This window comes from Herpailurus yagouaroundi, unplaced genomic scaffold (assembly GCF_014898765.1).
Source record: "Herpailurus yagouaroundi ecotype Mexico unplaced genomic scaffold, PumYag 182, whole genome shotgun sequence".
Taxonomy (NCBI): Eukaryota; Metazoa; Chordata; class Mammalia; order Carnivora; family Felidae; genus Herpailurus; species Herpailurus yagouaroundi.
This window is the reverse complement of record NW_024412413.1, coordinates 26390632-26409812: the sequence shown is the minus strand read 5'-3', so window position 1 is coordinate 26409812 and position 19181 is coordinate 26390632. Positions and strand designations below refer to the sequence as shown.

At 34.4% G+C, this 19181-nt stretch overlaps 1 protein-coding gene across 5 annotated transcripts in view; it reads right to left on the bottom strand.

The window, feature by feature from the left end:
- CEP83 (centrosomal protein 83) overlaps nt 1-19181 on the bottom strand; it is a 123596-nt gene that overhangs the window by 73450 nt on the left and 30965 nt on the right. For 3 of the 5 annotated variants that reach the window (XM_040491225.1, XM_040491224.1, XM_040491222.1), the window contains 4 exons: nt 12924-13197; nt 12135-12285; nt 3482-3574; nt 1241-1372 (listed from right to left, as the gene is read on the bottom strand). In XM_040491225.1, coding sequence (XP_040347159.1) covers nt 1241-1372; nt 3482-3574; nt 12135-12285; nt 12924-13096 — 549 coding nt within the window. In that variant the 5' untranslated portion in view covers nt 13097-13197. Of the gene's footprint in view, nt 1-1240; nt 1373-3481; nt 3575-12134; nt 12286-12902; nt 13198-15364; nt 15494-19181 lie in introns of those variants that run through there. The other 2 variants (XM_040491223.1, XM_040491226.1) reach the window with 2 other exon arrangements.

Below are 19181 nucleotides of genomic sequence, written 5' to 3'. Positions count from 1 at the left end.
GACTTTGCTCAAGTTGCTTATCTTGTGCTTCAAGTGTCTTTTTTTTTTTTTTTTTTTTTTAGATTTTCTTATTTTAGATTTCAGATTTATTATTTTGGATTTTATTATTTAGTCGCATGCTCTACTGACTAGGCCAGCCAGGCACCCCTCAAGTGTCCTCACTTTAAATGGATAAAATAATACAGTCCTGTCCTATCTCACTATTATAACAAAAGCAAGATTATATGTGAACAAAGCACTTAAAGTTGTAAAGAATTTTTTAATAAAAAAGGCTATTATATAAGTATTTATAGTTTTCTAGTACTGTATCATCAGTGGACTCAAACGATCCAATGTTCATAGAGCTTCTTACACATCAAACAATCATGGAACAGTATGCTCAGTGATTAAAAATAGATCAGTTTGATCCAGTTAGAAATTGGTTAAGGAAGGTGAGTATATTCTAATTCTTAATTCCAAATAAAGACAACAAAATAAATACATAATGCAGATGTGTTTGTACACAGAATGTTTCACATAATTGCAGATACCAAGCTTTTTTTTTTTAACAAATTCAACCAGCATTATCTTATTTGAATATAGCAGGACAAAATTGGTATTTCTTTCCATCCTGAAAAAAATCATGTAAAAACTACATAAAGAATGATAAACACATTATCTCGTTTTTGGCAAAATTAGGAGACAAAACACAAAATTAGTAGAAAGGCTGCCCAAACAATAGAGATAGAGTAGGGGAACATGCTGTAGGCAGCAGAAAGAAAATTCCGCAGTTGAAGATGTCAGAAAGAACAAATTTCACTTCTTGAATGTGATGGGCACACCATAAAGTATAAATCCCTTATTTCTCTCAGTAGAAACAAGGTACATGGGCTGATAGTTGGGACTCTCCTGGATATGGTTTGGTCCCAAAAAGTAGAGGGGGACAGTGACACATAAAAAATGATATAAACAAACTATATTTGTTAAAAGAAGTCTGTCTCTGTGGCTATGGGAGAAAAGGGACTGTCTATGTGCATTGACTGGGGCAAAATAGAGGAAAAAAAAGAGGAAAATCTAATAGCCAAAAAGAATGTTCACACACACAAAACTGTTACTACAGAGCAGATGAAAATCATGCCAAATACTTCACCATTAATTAATGAAACTTAATTATGCAATCAACTCTAACTTGGATTTACAAAAAACAAAATTTTACTGTCTAGAAGGATAATAATGACTTAAACTAGTAATAGTCACTCACCTCTGATTCACATTTTATTTTTTCTTCTTGTAGAAGACGTGCAAATTCTTCTTTCTGGTGTTCAAATTCTGATTTAAGAAATGTATGTTCATAGCGGAGTTTATTATATTCTGTTCTATACTTTTCCACTTCCTAAATTAAAAGATTGCAATTTATGACAGACAAGTTTATAAATGAAATTTGTACTTACTCCAAAAATCGCTTTTGCAAATATAATTTTAAAGTGCATTATATTGAAAGCCATTCTAAAAAGTAAAAAATAAGCTTAACATAAGTATAAATAAACCCTGAAAAAAAATTTTATGACAAGAATCCTATATACAGAATCAGTACATTCTTAAGAAAGTGCCAATAAAGCAAATTATCATTCAATTAACCTTATTTCCTCACTGATTCTCATAATAATAAAAATGAATAGCACATCAACACTTTTGACCTCTGGGCTTAAAAAACTAATATTTAAGAATGTAGTACACCTTTCAAAACATAATTAATTTTTAAAAATTAACTCTACAGTAAAATAGAAAATAGCCTCCTGAAAGCCAGACAGGATGAATTCAAAGTAGATAAAAGATTATTTGAATATTTAGTACAATAACTTAAGGTTCAATCAAATAGTACAATGATAGGAGCGCCTGGGTGGCTCAGTTGGTTAAAGATCTGACTCTTGATTTTGGCTCAAGTCATGATCTCAGGTTGTGAGATCAAGCCCCTTGGAGGGACCCACACTGGGCGTAGGCCTGCTTAAGGTTCTCTTCCCTTTTATCCCTCCCAGCTCATACACATATGCTCACTCATGCCTAAAAAATAACAATAATAAATTATATATAGATACAATATGTGTTATATATAATATTACAATGATAGTTCAACACACCAGTCTAAAGAATATATGTAGTACCAACCTTTCTAACCAGGAATACATGCAACTCTCTGGTATGCTTCCAATTCTGCTTACTAACACTACCAAAGTTGCCAGTATTCTAAATCCAGTAACAACTCAGGCAATAGAGAAGACGAAGGAGATACTATTTCAACATTCATCAGGTAATTAAGTAATAAGAATGCCTCCTAAAATACTCAGATCACTGTAAGTCTTTAGTTGAAAGATTTCTCTAAGCCAGTTTACAAGCCAAGAAAATGGGTTTCATGATTTTATTAGAAACATACTTTTTTTTAAGGTTTTACTTAACTTGATTGCCTATTTTAAGTCTAAGTGGCTTTGTTTACATCCCAAAAATAAGTCTCCTCTCAACCGTAATGCTTTGGTTATCCACCAGGAGGATATTCAAAAGACAACTTTATCAGGCCAATAAGCCACTTATAAAAGTGGATTCTACAACTGTTTCTGTGCAATGCAGCATCACTAAACTACAGCTTTCCAAACAGATTCATCTGGAAGGGGACAATATTCATTTGTTATGTAGAAGTCCTGGTCTATTTGTTAAATAAGGTTGCATATATAAGTTGTCAAGCATAGTACTTAATATACGTCATCTTTTCCTATTCCATTGATTAAACATTTAGTCATATTATACCAATATCTCATAAAAGGAAGGAAACCTTTCAATCTAAAGGAAAACTGTAACAAATTTTTATTTTTATGAGGTTGCATGAAATATACTCTTTCATTCCACAAATATTAATTGAGCACCTACTGTATGCCAGGAACCATTCTAGGAACTTGGAATATACAATGAACCAAACAGATAAAGGTTCCTTCTCTCATGCAACTTACATTCTAGAGATGGTAATATAGAAAATATAAATATTATACATCATATGAGAACATGATTAGTACTAGAGAAAAATAAAAAGTAGAGCAGGGTAAATGGGGATCCAAAGGTCTAAGAAGTGATGGGAAAGGCAGGAAGAAAATTAAATGGAAATACTAGTCAAAGTTGGCCTCATTGAGAAAGTGACATTTCAATAAAGACTTAAAAGAGAGGAGGAAGTTGGCCAAGAGATATCTGGAAGGACACTGTTCATGTCACAAGTAAGAGCTAACACAAAGATTCTTGATTTGTTCCATTTCTGGAGTGCCAAAGAAACATCAAAGAAGCCAAAGTGGATGGAGGAAAGGAAGTCGGACAGATTATGGGACCTCATCTTGTGCAGCCCTAAAAGTAAGGATTCTTAAGTTAGAAGAGGTGCTACTGCAAGGCTTCTAAGAAGAGGGATAATGGTTTTAATCAGTCACATAAAGACAAATGCACAGTTCCTTCCATATAAATTACTTACTTCATCCAGATTCCTAAAACGTTCCCTCATTGGAGTTTCTAATTCTTGTTGTATCTGGGCTCGTAACAGTTCCAACTTTTGTGGAGTTAACACCTAATATGTAGAGAAATATAAAACAATTCTAAATATGAAATCACAAATATTAAAATCAAGAATTCACCAAGTTTCAACACCTAAATAAAACAATAAAATTCAATTCATAGAAATTATGCAATATACTTAACTTTACAGTAATCACTACATAAATAGAACCATTATTTGAAACAATACTTTAAGATCACAATTTCAGGGCCTCAGAGATGTCAAAAATCCCATTAACATGAGGTAAAGATACTCCCTATTATTACTATGACTGTTGAGAATAACTATGTTGGCAGCCTAGGTTACCATGCATGATACAACAGCTAACTATTTTCTAAAGCAATTAAAATAAAGGTGTAATAATTTGGTATATCACAGAGAATTCTTAAGACTTTTTTTTTTTTTAAGTTTATTTCTTTTTGAGAGACAGAGTGAGTGGGGGAGGGACAGAGAGAGAGGGAGACACAGAATCCAAAGCAGGTTCCAGGCTCTGAGCTGTCAGCACAGGGCTCGAACCCACAAACCAGGAGATCATGACCTGAGCCAATGTTGGACACTTAACCAACTGAGCCACCTAGATGCCCCTCTTCAGATTTTTTTTTTTTTAATTTTTATTTTTAATTTTTATCTTCAGACTTCTTATTTTCAATCAGAAAAGGCTGATTTTTACTCTGGCCACCAAAACAAGGTTCCTCCCTATTATAGCTCTCTGATAGAACTCAGATTTTAGTAAGTAATTACGTATTTAAGTAAGCTCTGTAAGGGCAAACACAATCCCTATTCACCATGGTGTATTTCCAACACCACACACTACTGCCTGGCACATAGGATCACTCAATTATTATTTCTTGAAAGAATGAACGAATACTGGTTATAAGACAAAAACCTAGTTTATATTTACATTAATCTCTGAAAATGAAGAATAATACTCAGTTTAATTCATTCATTTATTCATCAATACTCCACACAGCCCAGAAACTTTCCAGAATACTTACTATACATAGCATTCTGCAATATATTATATAATCTACATAACATGCTGTTCTAAATACCTTACATGCATTTACCAATTTATTTAAACCTTGCAATGATCCTCAATGTAGCTATATTATCATCCTTTTTTTTACAGAAACTGAAGTATACACAGAGCCTAACTTTCTAAAGATCACAAAAACTCACAGGAAACATTTCTAACTCTGTAAGAAGTTCAAACTCTCATATGAAAAATAACTTATGCATACAAATAATTACAAAAATAACCAATATAAGCTCATCAAACAGGTAAAAAGAGAAGATTTTTATGTATAGAAATAGTGGCACATCAAAGGAATAGGAAAACTAAAGCTTCAATAGAACACAAAAACTAAGAATGGTTAACATTTTAAATTCCTTGGGGAGGAAAATGATCCTCAAAGTTAAGCTAAAGGCATTTTGAATTGAACCACACTAAGCACCATAGACAATTTAGAATCCTGGATCCCTGTGCATTAATACTCTCTAGATACTATGATGATCAAGGCCATGTTGAAACATTTCCAAATGCCACCTAGCAGAACTGCACCCTGGCTAGGAACAAAAGGGAAGGGTACAGAGTAGAAAATTCCTAGGTATGAGGTTTACACTCTTATAATTTACTCAGTATTCAGTAGTACTTTTTAAAAAAAAAAATGTTTTTTACTTAAAATGAATATAACTACATAAATAAAGTAATTGAAACAAAAAATATTAAAAACCTAAGTCTTTTTTACTTCAGTCATCCAGTTTCCCTCTTAAGAAGCTATCATTGCTAGGGGCACCTGGGTGGCTCAGCCGGTTAAGTGTCCAACTTCAGCCCAGGTCACAGTCTCATGCTCCGTGAGTTCGAGCCCCGCGTCAGACTCTGGGCTGACAGCTCAGAGCCTGGAGCCTGCTTCAGATTCTGTGTCTCCCTCTCTCTCTCTGCTCCTCCCCCGTTCATGCTCTGTCTCTCTCTGTCTCAAAAGTAAATAAACATTAAAAAAAAAAAAAAAAGAAGCTATCATTGCTAATTTTTATGTATTCTTCTTGAAATAATATACAAATATATACACACACACAACTTTTAATTTTTACATCAAGAAAGGCATGCTATACATATGTCTCTGTGCCTTGGTTATTCACTGAAGGTATTCAAGCTTAAGAATGGCATCACCAGATCTACATTTTAGGAAGAAGCAAAATGGATCAAAACCTTTGGCAGGAGAAAACTGGTGACTATGGGGGGAAAACAATTTCAGTGAATGGAGTTGGGAAACCAGATAGAAAGCTCTTGTTACAATCTGGTTTATGATGTCAAGAGTCTGGGTAATAGCATCAGGAGTCCAAACTGAGAAGAGGTGGTAATTAAAAGGAACAGAGTAATAATAGATAAGCCTTATTTGATTCCTGTTTCAAAAAAACCAACTTTAAGCAAGCAAAACTGTGGGAAAATGAGGGAAATGTCAACAAAGATGCAACATAAATAAGATATTAAGGAATAAGTACTTTTAGGTATGATAATGGCATTATGACTATGCTTTTAAAGGAGAGATTGCCTTGGGATGTAATAAAGATACATACTAAAATATTTTGAGTTGAGATAATATGATTTGTGTCAAAATCATCCAGAGTGGTTCAAGGACAGAGCAGGGATGTCAGAAGATAAAACAAGACTGGTTGAGAGATGGTAATTATTGAAATTATTGATGGTGGGTGATGGGTATGTGAGGATGCAATACAACCACCCTCTCTACCTCAGGGCTTGTTTGAGACTTCTGTAATTAAAGGTTAATTAGAAATAAAAGTGCTTCCACTTCCAACAGATGGCATAAAAGAAATCAGATTTATTCTCCTGCTAGAATAAAAGAAGCGACAAAAATCCGTTGTCAAGACAATGGGCCTAATAAAGCAACAGAGATCTCTGAGAGACAAACAACAAAGAAAGTAAGCTTTGAGAATGCTGCCAGCCACAGGAAGAGATACCCAGGCGATGTCTGATAGACTCTCTGACCTAAGCAAATGGAACTGAGAATCCAGAAGGAGCAGTGTGGCAAGAGTCACAAGACAGGGTACCAGAAAAGAGGGTGGCACACAAAATTATGAAGACCTGCAAAAGGTCCCTGTTGACTCATTCAGTAGAGTACCCCAATCAGCACATGCATGTAAAGAAAATATTTAATTAGGGCCAGGAAAAGAACAATCTGAAAGAATTAGATGGATAAGTAATCTGAACTCACACAGAGGTATGAATAGTTGTTTTTCCCAAAAGTCAGGCTGAAAAACTTCATTCCACTGAGAAATGAGTACTGAGAAGGTTCTCAGTATTGACAAACAAGGAGCGCTAAACATTAACCTGCTCTCAACCAATCTTAAAAGCAAGACTCAGAAAGATGAAACTGCTTCCAAGTAACTGTCCCAGAACAGTTTTTGTCCCAGAGTTTGTCCCAGAACAAAGCTCAAGAATATTTACCAGAACACAAAGCCATCTAGTATTCAAAATAAAATTAACAATGTCTAGCATCCAAAAAAATTTATCAGACATGCAAAGAAGCAGGAAAATATTACCCACAATAAACAAGAAAATCAACCAACCAAAACTAACTCAGAAGTGATACAGATTTGAGAATTAGCAAAGACATTAAAAGTTATTATAATTGAATTCCATATGTTCAAAGAGAAAATATTGAACATGTTAAGTAGATATAAGGAAGGTATGAAAAAGATCAAAATTGGACTTCAGATTAAAAACTACAATTTCTGAAATGAAAATACACCATACGGGATTAATGGCTGCTTAGACACTGCAGAAGAAAACAGATCAGTGAACTTGAAGACATGACAACAGAATCTATCCAAAATGCAACAAGGAGACAAAAAAGATTGAAAATAAATGAACTGAGAGTGAACTATGGTAGAACTTTAAGTAGCCTAATAATGGGATCACCAAGAAGATCAAAGAAGGCAGAAAAAACTTTTTTCTGAAGTAAAGTACAACAATTTTCTATATGTGATAAAAACTGTAAGCCCATAGACCAAAGAAGCTCAATAAATCCTAAGTACCAGAAAGATGAAGTACAAGGCAGGTCAATCAAATTGCTCAATATCAGCAATAAAGAGGAGGGCCTGGCTGGCTCAGTCAGTAGAGCATGCAACTCTTAAAATCAGAGTCGTGCTTCAAGCCCCACATTGGGTGTGGAGCCTACTTAAAAAAATAAATTCAGCAATAAAGAGAAAATCTTAAGAGCAGCCAAGAAAAAAAAGACTCACTGCATACACAGAACAAAGATAAGAATGACAGCAAATTTCTTATGTGAAAAAATATCTGCGAAAAGAGAGAGCAATACCTTTAAAGTACTAGGGAGACAGTCAACCTAGAAATCAATACTCAGCAAAAATACCTTTAAAATCAATTATTTTTTGATATATAAGAGCTGAAAAAAATTCTCACCAATAGATCTGTACTATAAGAAACGTTAAAGAAAATCTTTAAGAAAGTAGAAAAATAATACAAATGGAAATATGGATCTACACAAAAGAGAAAAGAACACCGAAGTTGGTAACTACAAAAGAGTCTTATGATCTATAAGCTCTCTGATAAAAGTCTCTGTAAGATTTTTTTTTATCTCTTAAGAATCTTCTAAAAAACAAGCACACACACTAAAAAAAAAAAAAAAAAAAAAAAAAAATCTATCCTCCTCCCTCCCCCCACGAAAACACACATAGAGTTAGAGAGTTTTCCCCATGTTATTTTAGGAGGAAAGTATGCTGTGTCTTAGACTTCTAATGGAATACTGCCACCACTTGTCTCAAAAGAAATTTAACAAAAATGTGTCATTACCTATATTAAATCTGTATTATACCAACACTTGTTATGTTGATAAAAAACAGACCAATTATTTTCCAAAGAATGCTTTAACTTAAGAAGGCAAATACTGCTGTGCCAGAGGTTCTTAACAAGTTAATGACAAACTGAATAATGAATTTTGCTGAGCTTCCTAGCAGCCAAATAAAATGGGAAAAAACTGGCTTATAAAGTTTCAATTGCCTGGCAGCATAAAGAAAGCACATACGTTTCTGGTAAAGTGACTTTTAAAATTTGTATCAGAAAATATATCAAATAACTCATATTAAAAAAAAAAGGTTTGGCTAACATGGTACATAACAATAACAATAGCTAACATGTTCTAACTACTTATTATATCAAAGCACTGTACCAACACTTCCTATGCATTGTCTCATTTCATCTTTACAATCATCCTAAAAGTCCGACACTATTACTATTCCCATTCACTACAACTACACCAATGAGACAGAAATATTCTGACTGTCTTTTCTATCACTTTTCTATAAAAGCCAAAGGGGTATTAAATCTTAACTCAGAAAAGGCATTCTGCAGGTAGACAAGATAATACATGTTTATTCTGAAAATCACCTTTCATAAACATTTATTAAAATATTTCTTGCTGATTCTACTTTGTTGAATTGACTTTATTCAACCCACAATTTGTACAAATTGCAAACATCCATAAAGCAAACAGCTACATTGCTTCAACATGTGTATATAAATATATAGAGAGATCTTTCTTTAGTTTATTTTTGCCAGATACATATCATATAGAAACCAGTTATGTTTATCTTGAAAAGCAGAAACTTTACCAGATAAATTATATTTGCCAATGAACATCTGGGAAGTTATCACATGGAGAAATGTCCTAAGTTATTTTGTGTAGATCCAAGGAATAGCACAAGAACCAACAGAGAGACCACAGGGAGGATGATTTCATTTCAACATGAGCGGGAAAATATTTAACACACTCCAATCCATAAATGGAACTGGATCACTTTAAACATTCACTGGGTTCTCTTGCACTGAAAGCAATGAAGCAGAGAATAAAAATCCCTGTGTCACAAATGTTCTAAAAAGGAATTCTGCTTTGGATAGTGTGTTAGTTTCCTAGAGCTACCATAACAAAATACCACAAACTAGGTATCTTAAAACAACAGAAATTTATTGTCTCACAGGCTAGAAGTCCAAAATCAAGGTGCCAGCAAGGCCACACTCCCTCTGAAAACTGTAGGGAAGGATCCTTCTTTGCATCACTCTAGCTCCTGGCGGAGTGCTGGTGATCCTGGCCATTCCTTGGCAGTTGCAGCACTTGGATCTCTGCTTCTGTCACTATAGGATTATTCTCCCCACCTCCCCCGCTGCCCTCACCCATGTTACTGTCTTTGTGTCTGTTCTCCACTTCTTCTAAAGACACCAGTCATACTGGATTAAGGACCCATCATCCTTCAGTATGACCTCATCTTAACTAATTACATCTGCAAAGACTCTATTTTCAAACAAGGTCACATTCTGAGGTACCGAGCATTAGAAATTCAACATACCTTTTTGGCAGACACAATTTAACTCATGACAGACAGGAAAAAATGAGAGAATTATCTAAGATGCTTAAGCTTTAGGTACATATGAGAGAAGAACATTGTATTATATACGAACAGAACATTTCCAATTCATTCATTTGTTCTATTTACTCATGTCATTCATTTGACAAATATTTGCTACTATGAAATATATAAGTACAAATATAAATATACTTGAGCACTGGAGACACACTGAAAAAAGCTCCTGCCCTACGGAGGCTGCATTCAAATAGAGTAAAAATAGCCATCATTTATGAGTATCTATCTATTCTGTCAGACATTGTACTAAAAATCTACATGTTATTAGTCTTCACAACAACCTGTTAGTTAACAACTTTTACCCTCTTTACATGACAAAACGAAGGCATAAAAACCACTGTTTGTTGAAGGCCATCATCTCATTGGTGAACTGACCCATTTTTGGTTATAAAAATGACCTTTTTATCTTAAGTGACACTCTTTTTGTCTAGAAGTCTATTTTATCCGATACTAATGTAAACACTCCAGTCTTCTTAAGCTTATTGTTTGTATGCACTTGGTACAAATAGCATGTCTAGAAGTTACTCTGAAGAAACAGAGTAATTATATCTACAATGCCTAAAGAATACTTTGAATTCCTTGGGTTCAGTGCTCACGGATTCTCATTTACGTAGGTCTCTGACTATTGCAGAACAAATTAATCCACCAGTTCTATAGGCTTGAATTACATTTCCCAACTCAACTCCTATTTCTGAGGTTTTTATTTGTTTAAATGTCCCAAATATACCTAGGAATGAAACAGCACAGGAGAGGCTCCAACCCAAGCTTAATGGTGGTGTTTCCAACAACGGAAGATTTCAAGACACTGAATGACCAACTTTTAACACTGCTGTCAAAGAAATCCATGAATTGGGTGATAACGCCATACTTACTAGATGAAAGGTAGCTTTTTACTCTATCAACTTACAATTCCAGTATTAAAAATACCTTATTATTTGTGCCAAGCACTTGATAAGCAGAAATACACAGTTGGTGTCACTTAGAGATTAAATGAATACAGGAGAATTATCACTGCTAATATCTACTAATTTGAAATTTATGGTAAGTTTGACTGGTGCTATAGTTAAGTTTGGCTCTGGTCTATTTTCTAGGCAAATGAGAAATGAAACTATAATCACTACTTCAGTATCAACTATTTTTTGCTTTAGAAACACCATTTACCTTCCATTACACACATAAATTATGTGCCCATATTGTTTTCATAGCCTTTTAAGTGGCCCCTTAAAAATAACTATCAGTCTTGTGAACTATACCTTAATAATAAAAATAATTTTTAATAAAAAATAAAACCTTAAAAAAACCTATCAGCTCAGTTTCAGTCATTATACTTAAAGGAAAATTAGTAAAACTTTAAAAAATACTCTTTAACTCTGAATATTTATCAATTCAAACCAGTCTTTCCCCTAATTATTCTGAATAGCACAATACCTAAATCAGAACAGATAATTTAATACAAATTTGCATAAAATAACAGCTTCATGGTTAAACCCTATGTGGTAGCTAACATTCTAGAATATATGAAAGAATATTAAATTATACCACCTGGAAATATAGCAAAATACTCATTAAGAATACAGGCAGAACTCACCAAATTTACCAGTATCTGACTACTTTTGTACCATAGGCACAGAGGGCAGGCTTCCCCAAGATGGGCCAGTTGGCATGAAGATTATTTTGACTTCAAAGTAATCAAAACCCCACAGAGATTCAGGAAAAGCTCTTTACTTCTCCCTCAACTGCCTAAATTTAATTGGAAAGGAGAACCTATACGAAGAGGAGAGCTATTAACAGAGGTTCCTCTGTTAATAAATTTGACTACTTAACAGGGCAACCTTTGTCTTCCAAACATCTCCTCTCACCATCCTGATAATGATCTTCTTTCCCCTGTATCCCCAGACTTGATGGGTCTCCCTAGCTCAGGATGTCACATAAGCATCCTGTTGCCTGCCTCTGGAATTCTGTGTGTGTGGATTCTGAATACTTACCAAACTAAATTTGATTTTCTTTTGTTAATTTGTCTCATATCCATTGGATTCTGAGTCCAGCTTAGAAATACTTTGAGGTGCAGAGGAAATTTCTTCCCAATAGTACTCACTGAAATATGTCTTCTTACCTGCAGTTTCATTTCTTCTAAGTCTTTAGTTTTCTCTACTAATTCCCCTCGTAGCTCTTCAAGCAGCAGCTGAAATTTTTCCTGGTGAGTTTGCTTTTCATTTAATAGGCGCTTGAGTTCATTTTGTGACTTTATGTACTCATCTTGCAACCTGATTTAAAAAAAAAAAAAACAAAACTCAATTTTAAGGATATCCTTTACTTTCTAATGACCTTACTTTATGTAAAATCAACCAACACTACAGAACAAGACCTTATTCCGTTAAATTCACAAACATCTTTTCTTTATAGAGTTTCACTTAATTATTAACACTGTAGTTTATAAATATTTTACTTAAGGGGCGCCTGGTGACTCAGTTGGTTAAGCATCTGACTCTTGATTTCAGCTCAGGGTATGATCTCACGGTTCATGGGTATGAACTTCGTGTCATGCTCTGCACTAACTGTGGAGCCTGCTTGGGATTCTCTCTTCCCTCTCTCTGCCCTCCCCCCACCCTCTCTCTTTCAAAATAAATACAATTTTACTTGAGGGGGAAAAACACACTGAGCCACCTAGATACATTTAATTTTCTAGGTCTTGCTACTTTCAAAGCAAGACTTTCATCAACTCAAAAAACACTTGAGATCATGGTTAGTTTTGAATTAACTAATTTTAAAGTGAAAATTTTACTATTAAAAAGTTTTAAAACTATATACTGCAAACTAACAAAAATATACTGTATGTTCCAGAACAAATTCAGACAAAAAAATATTTAATAAGGCCCCTCACCTCCAAATTTAAGCAATTTACCTTGTGTGTTCGGCTTTAAGAGTCTGATAGTTAGTTTTATGATGTTCACATCGTAACCTTTCATCAATTAACATTTTTTGCACCTCGGACTGAGAATATGTCAGCCCACTGTCTCCACCAGGAGGAAATGCGGTGGGAAAAGTGTCCATACTGTTAAGTGAGCAAATCACCATGTAAAAGTAAGTTCTGGCTTCCTTATTGTCTTAGTTTTCTTTTCAAGAGTATTTTCCACTTCCTTCTTGCTAAGACAGACACTCAGGATACCAAATTATACCTGCACAGAGAAATGAACTTGGTTAGTGATGAGTTAAACTCTTTCAGTGTTACAGTCTTTTTATCATTTCTTGTTATTCAACTATCACTTCTATAACAAAGCCCAATTTTCAGATTTCTAATTGTTCATAAAACAAAAAGAACAAAGTTGAATCATACCTTAACAAACTTTCTTTACTTCCACACCAAGCTTATGTGACCATCAATTTCACATCTTCAAGTACTGACCTAACTAGAACGACCAACTTTTCCAGTTTAGGTCCTCTTGGATTCACAAACCACAGATAGTTCCTGAAGCTACTGGAGTAAACTTGAAAGAAAGATCCTAGTACAAAATCCACACTGTGAAATCAGGGGAAAAGCCATCTGTAACTTGACAAATGGCTAGAGAAAATTATAATGTTCACAAAGATGACCTTCAACAAGTAACTATGTCTGTGATTAATCCTACAAAGGGTCTTTTATTTGACACAAGGTGAGCTGTACTCATGCTATTGACTCAGAAGAGAAATCAGTCCACACATAAATGTTGATCACCTATGTGTTTGCGCTGTACTATGAACAGGAAACTAAATCACCCCAGCTATCCCCAAAAGCACTGATCCAGGATTATGAAAGTAACTGTTTGTCTAGAAGTAAAAAATAAGGACAAAGTGTTTTTATTGTAAATAATTAAAAATGAAAGTTTTAATCAAAACAATTCTGCCCCCTTTAGCTTTCTTGATCTTTGTCAAGACTATTTTATCTTTCCCTAATAGCATCTCCACTGGTCATGGGTTATCATGAAATACCTTTTCTTTCTACAAGAAAAGATCTTTAGCATACACAAACCAATGGCAAATTACTCAGTCTCTCTTGTATTATACCATTTCTGATAAATTAATGTGATGTCTGCATATTACCTAAGATGACTTTTAAACTAAAATAAAGTTACTTTGGTTTCCTGTCAAATCACATTTTAACAGAAGGAAAGAAGTCCTTCAAGAAAACTTCACATATTATTCATGTTAAATGTGCAACAGTGCACTGTTTGTAGCAGCTGCCACAGTATTATCCTGTCAAAAGTATACATGTGTCAGGGAATTAACTAACTGGATCATAAAACTGGCACATAATTTTGACTCTGCTTTTTGATCCAAATTAATTTTTAAGAGATAGAAACATGCAATGTTAACTTATCTCATACTTTCTAATGATACCACCAAAAGGCATTATAAGGCTTTAATTTTAACTAGCTAAAAGCTTAAACTACATAAGAAAAAACCAACAGCTACCCTTTAGTCCCACTACTAGTGAAACAAAGATTTCCAAGATAAAATGAATAATTTTATTTTCTATTCTAGTTGACAGCAAGTATTCTAACTCCTATGTTAAAATGGAAGTTAAGGGTGGCTCAGTCAGTTGAGCGTCCGACTCTTGATTCCAGCGCAGGTCATGATCTCATGGTTCGTAGGTTCGTGCCCCACGTCGGGCTCTGTGCTGACAATGCTGAGCCTGCTTGGAATTCTCTCTCCCACTCCCTCTGCCCCTCCCCCCCCACCCACGTGCACATGCATGCGTACCTTCTCTCTCTCAAAATAACTAAACTTTTAAAAAAATAAAATAAAATGGAAGTTAAGTCCCCATAGAAATAAAATTCAATAAGACCTGGATATTTTAGGAAAATAGAGTTAATGATTTAAATTCTTCCCTTCTGGCAGTAAAATCTACTACAAGTAGTTTTCAGGACTTCACTAATTGCAGGATATCCATTTCTTAATCAGCACAACCATTACCTTGTTAACCTTAAAAAACAAAAATAAAAACAAAACAAAACGAAACAAAACAAAACAAAAAGCAGTGTTTCTTCTTCTAGCTGGTATAGTAAAGTAGCATCCAGGTACAAGGTCAAGTCCATCTCTTCCTGTTGGGTCTACAATTGGTAGGGAATGAGAGCTCCCCTTGCTGAACCTCCCAACTTCATTTTAATGAGGTTTCCCATTATTAGTTTTCATAACCTCATCTCCAAATCTAGTTCTGTTGCAAATGTATCTGTATTGCCCTCTGGTATTTTCTTGACTCAAAGTTATGAACTCCTGGGTTTCATCTGCCAATAGTCTTTTTCAGACTTTTCTCCTCTGTTAATTTCAGAATCACAGAAAACTATCTGCTTATTTGCCAAGTCTTACCAAGGTCAGAATGAATTTTTTATCTGTTTTTCGGTATTTTGCAGATATATTGTCCTCCAGTTCAGCAGTAATCAATTTATCAATGAAAATCTTGGAAAATATAGTTATGGTAGTCCTCCAAGAAGATATCTAGTAACATAGACAGAAAGGCCCCATAAAACATAAGTCTTTCTCTGAACTTCAAAAGTGGTTCCACAATTCTATATTCAAGCTTACAAAGAAACAACTTCTAAATTTCATGCTAATTATATAAGGAGGCTTTTAGCAAAAAACAAAAATCCCAATTAGCTAAACACTGTGGGAAGTGTTTTACCAATCTCTTATACCAAGAAATCTGAAGATAGCCTTCACTTCCAGTAATAAAGGACTAGGTAATTTAGATCATGCGTCCTGCCTAGGACAAGAAAATCTGGACATATGTTTTAAAAATCTGCTTGAAGACACTGGAAAACTAACAACAGAATAAATATTTACTGAAATGGGAACAAGGGAAGATGGGAACAAGGGAAGATGTGAACGCAGAAAGAGGAGACTGGAATTTGGGAGCACTGTTCTCCTAGGGGCATTTGCCAGTTCCAGAGACTGGGAGACTGAATGCCTTCTGACAGTCTTCGTATTCAAAGACACAGACTAGAACGGCAAGGAGAAGGCCTGGTGAACACCCCCCTCCATTTTGGATACAGACTTTAAAGGCTTACCCTTATTATTGCTACTAAGGGTAATTCAGGTGAATTATATTAGAATAGGCTGCAACTTGCTCTAAAAAACAATTTTACAAATAAATATGACACAATAAAATTTTTTTAGAAATTTTAAAACTCAAGTCATGGGAAGATAAGAGAACATGAACTAAAGTCACAAGAAGCAAAAGTATTTAAATAGATAACATGAGAGCCTCACTATCAGAGCTGTCAGACAACGATTCTAAAAGAATTTTTCTTATAGTAATATTATGTATAAGACAATAGGAAACAAGGTTGAGAATCTTGTAAGAGAATTCAAAACCATAGAAAGAAACCAATGTAAACTCTAACACGGAAAAATTCTATAACCAAAAGTAAAAACTCAATGCACAAGCAGCATAACAGCCAAGATAAAACATACTTTAAGAAGGAATTAGAAGTTAAAAGAAAATATTCAAGATAAATTAGGAAGAGAAACAAGAATGAAAAATACAAAAAAGGAAATAAATACAGAAAATAAAGTTAAAATGTCATTCTAACAGATATGCCATTGAGTCCTAGAAGGAGAGAGGAGAGTATAGAAGCAATACCTGCAAAATAAATAGACAGGTAAATAGATACTTGAGAACCTCCCCCAAAAATGTTCTAAAAACCCCAAAGACATAAATAAAAAGAATTCCACCTACATCACATTAAGAAATCTGCACCTAAGAACATCACCTTGAGATCTTCCTAAAGAAAAAGGGAAAATCTTAAGATCAGTCCAGAAAAGAGACGTGTCTTGAAAATAAGCAATAGAACTGACTTCAACAATGAAAGCCAGAACACGATACCTTTATAGTGCTGAAAGAAAATAACTGCCAAACTAACATTCTATAAATATAGCAAAAAAAAGGAAAATCTTTAGAGAACAGTGGTAAAATAAAGACATTTTCAGACAAATGGAACAAATTCATCCCAGAAGATGCACAGCAAAAGAAACAGTAAAGGAGTCTTCCATACACAAGGAAAATTACCTTAGATGTGAACTGGACAATGCAAAAATAAAGATAAATGAAAACTGGAAATATGTGCATAATTCTAACTGGACACAGACTGCATAAAATAATACCTTAGGATTTCGTAACAGATATAGTCTTAGAATACATAAAGAAATGGCATCTAAGTCAGTAAAGGTAGAATTACAAGTGTTACAGAGCCCTTGCACTGTATAGGAAAGGCTAAAAGTATCAATGAATATTACACTTTGAGAAGTCAAAGATGCATAATATAATCACTAGGAAAGGGGTGGGAAAATTATAGCTCATGAGCCACATTTGGCCTGTATTCTTCTTTCGCATAGTCCCAAGCCAAGAATGTTTTAAGAGCTTAAAAAGAAAAAAAAGAAAAACAATGAATACAGATGAAAAAATCCTCAACAAAATATTAACAAGTTGAATCCAATAATGTATAAAAAGATTTACACATCATGACCAAGTAGAATTTATTCCAGGCATGCAAAGCTGGTTCAACATTTAAAAAACGTCAATTAACGTAACCCATTACACGAATAGACTAAAGCAAAAAAATCACACGATCTTATCACTAGATGCAGAAAAAGTACTTGACAAAATCCAATACCCATTCATAATTTTAAAAACTCAACAAACTAGGTATGGAGGGGAACTTTCTCAACTTGATAAAGAACATGTATAAAAACTCTACAGCTAACATCATAGAGGTGAGAAAATAGAAATTTTTCCACTAAGATCAAGAACAAATAAAAACGTTCCCTCTCACCACTTCTTTTCAATATCATAATGGGAAGTCTTAGCTAATGTATTAAGCCAAAAAAAAAATAAATAAATAAAACACATACAAATACAGAAGGAAGAAATAAAACTGTCTTTCTTTGCACAGGACATGATTATCTGTGTAGAAGATCAAATTTTAAAAAAATACTCCTGGAACTGATAAACATTATAGCAAGGTTGCAGGATAGAGTTAACACAAAAAAGTCTATCAGGGCACCTGGGTATCTGAGTCAGTTAAGAATCCAACTCTTGGTTTTGGCTCAGGTCATGATCTCATGGTTCCCAAGTTCAAGCCCCCCAGCGGGCTCTGCACTGACAGTGCAGAGCGTGCTTTGGATTCTCTCTGTCTCCCTCTCTCTCTGCCCCTCCCACATTCTCTCTCTCTCAAAATAAACACATAAACAAACAAAAAAAGTCTATCGCTTTCCTATGTATCAGCAATGAACAGAAGAAATTTGAAATTTAAAATACCATTTACATTAGTACTCCCCAAAATGAAATAGCTATAAACTTAACAAAACATGTACATTTTTTAATATGAGGAAAATTACTAAACTTTGATGGAAAAAAAACAACAACAAAGAACTAAATAAATGGAAAGATACTCTATGTTCATGGATAGGAAGACTCAATACTGCCAAGATGTAAGTTCTTCCCAACTTGATGGATAGATTCAATACGATCCCCAAAAGTTATTTTGTGGATATCAACAAACTAATTCTAAAGTTTATGCACAGAGACGAGACACAGAATAGCCAACACAATATTGCATAAGAACAAAGTCAGAGGACACTATCTGACTTTGAAACTTACCATAAAAGCAAAAGTATGAGAGCGTGATATTGAAAAAATAAGAAATATCTTCATAAGGTCCCAGTAATTCACTTTTGCTTTTAATTCCCTTGCCTTTGGGGATGTGTCGAGTAAGAGATTGCTACGGCTGAGGTCAGAGAGGTCTTTTCCTGCTTTCTCCTCTAAGGTTTTGATGGTTTCCTGTCTCACATTCAGGTCCTTTATCCATTTTGAGTTTATTTTTGTGAATGGTGTGAGAAAGTGGTCTAGTTTCAACCTTCTGCATGTTGCTGTCCAGTTCTCCCAGCACCATTGAGAGCAAACTGAGGGTTGATGGGGGGTGGGAGGGAGGAGAGGGTGGGTGATGGGTATTGAGGAGGGCACCTTTTGGGATGAGCACTGGGTGTTGTATGGAAACCAATTTGACAATAAATTTCATATATAAATAAAAAAAATTAAAAAAAAAAGAAAAAATAAGAAATAGATTACTGAAACAGAAGAGTCCACATATAGACTAAACTATAGTCAACCGATCTTTGACAGAGGAGC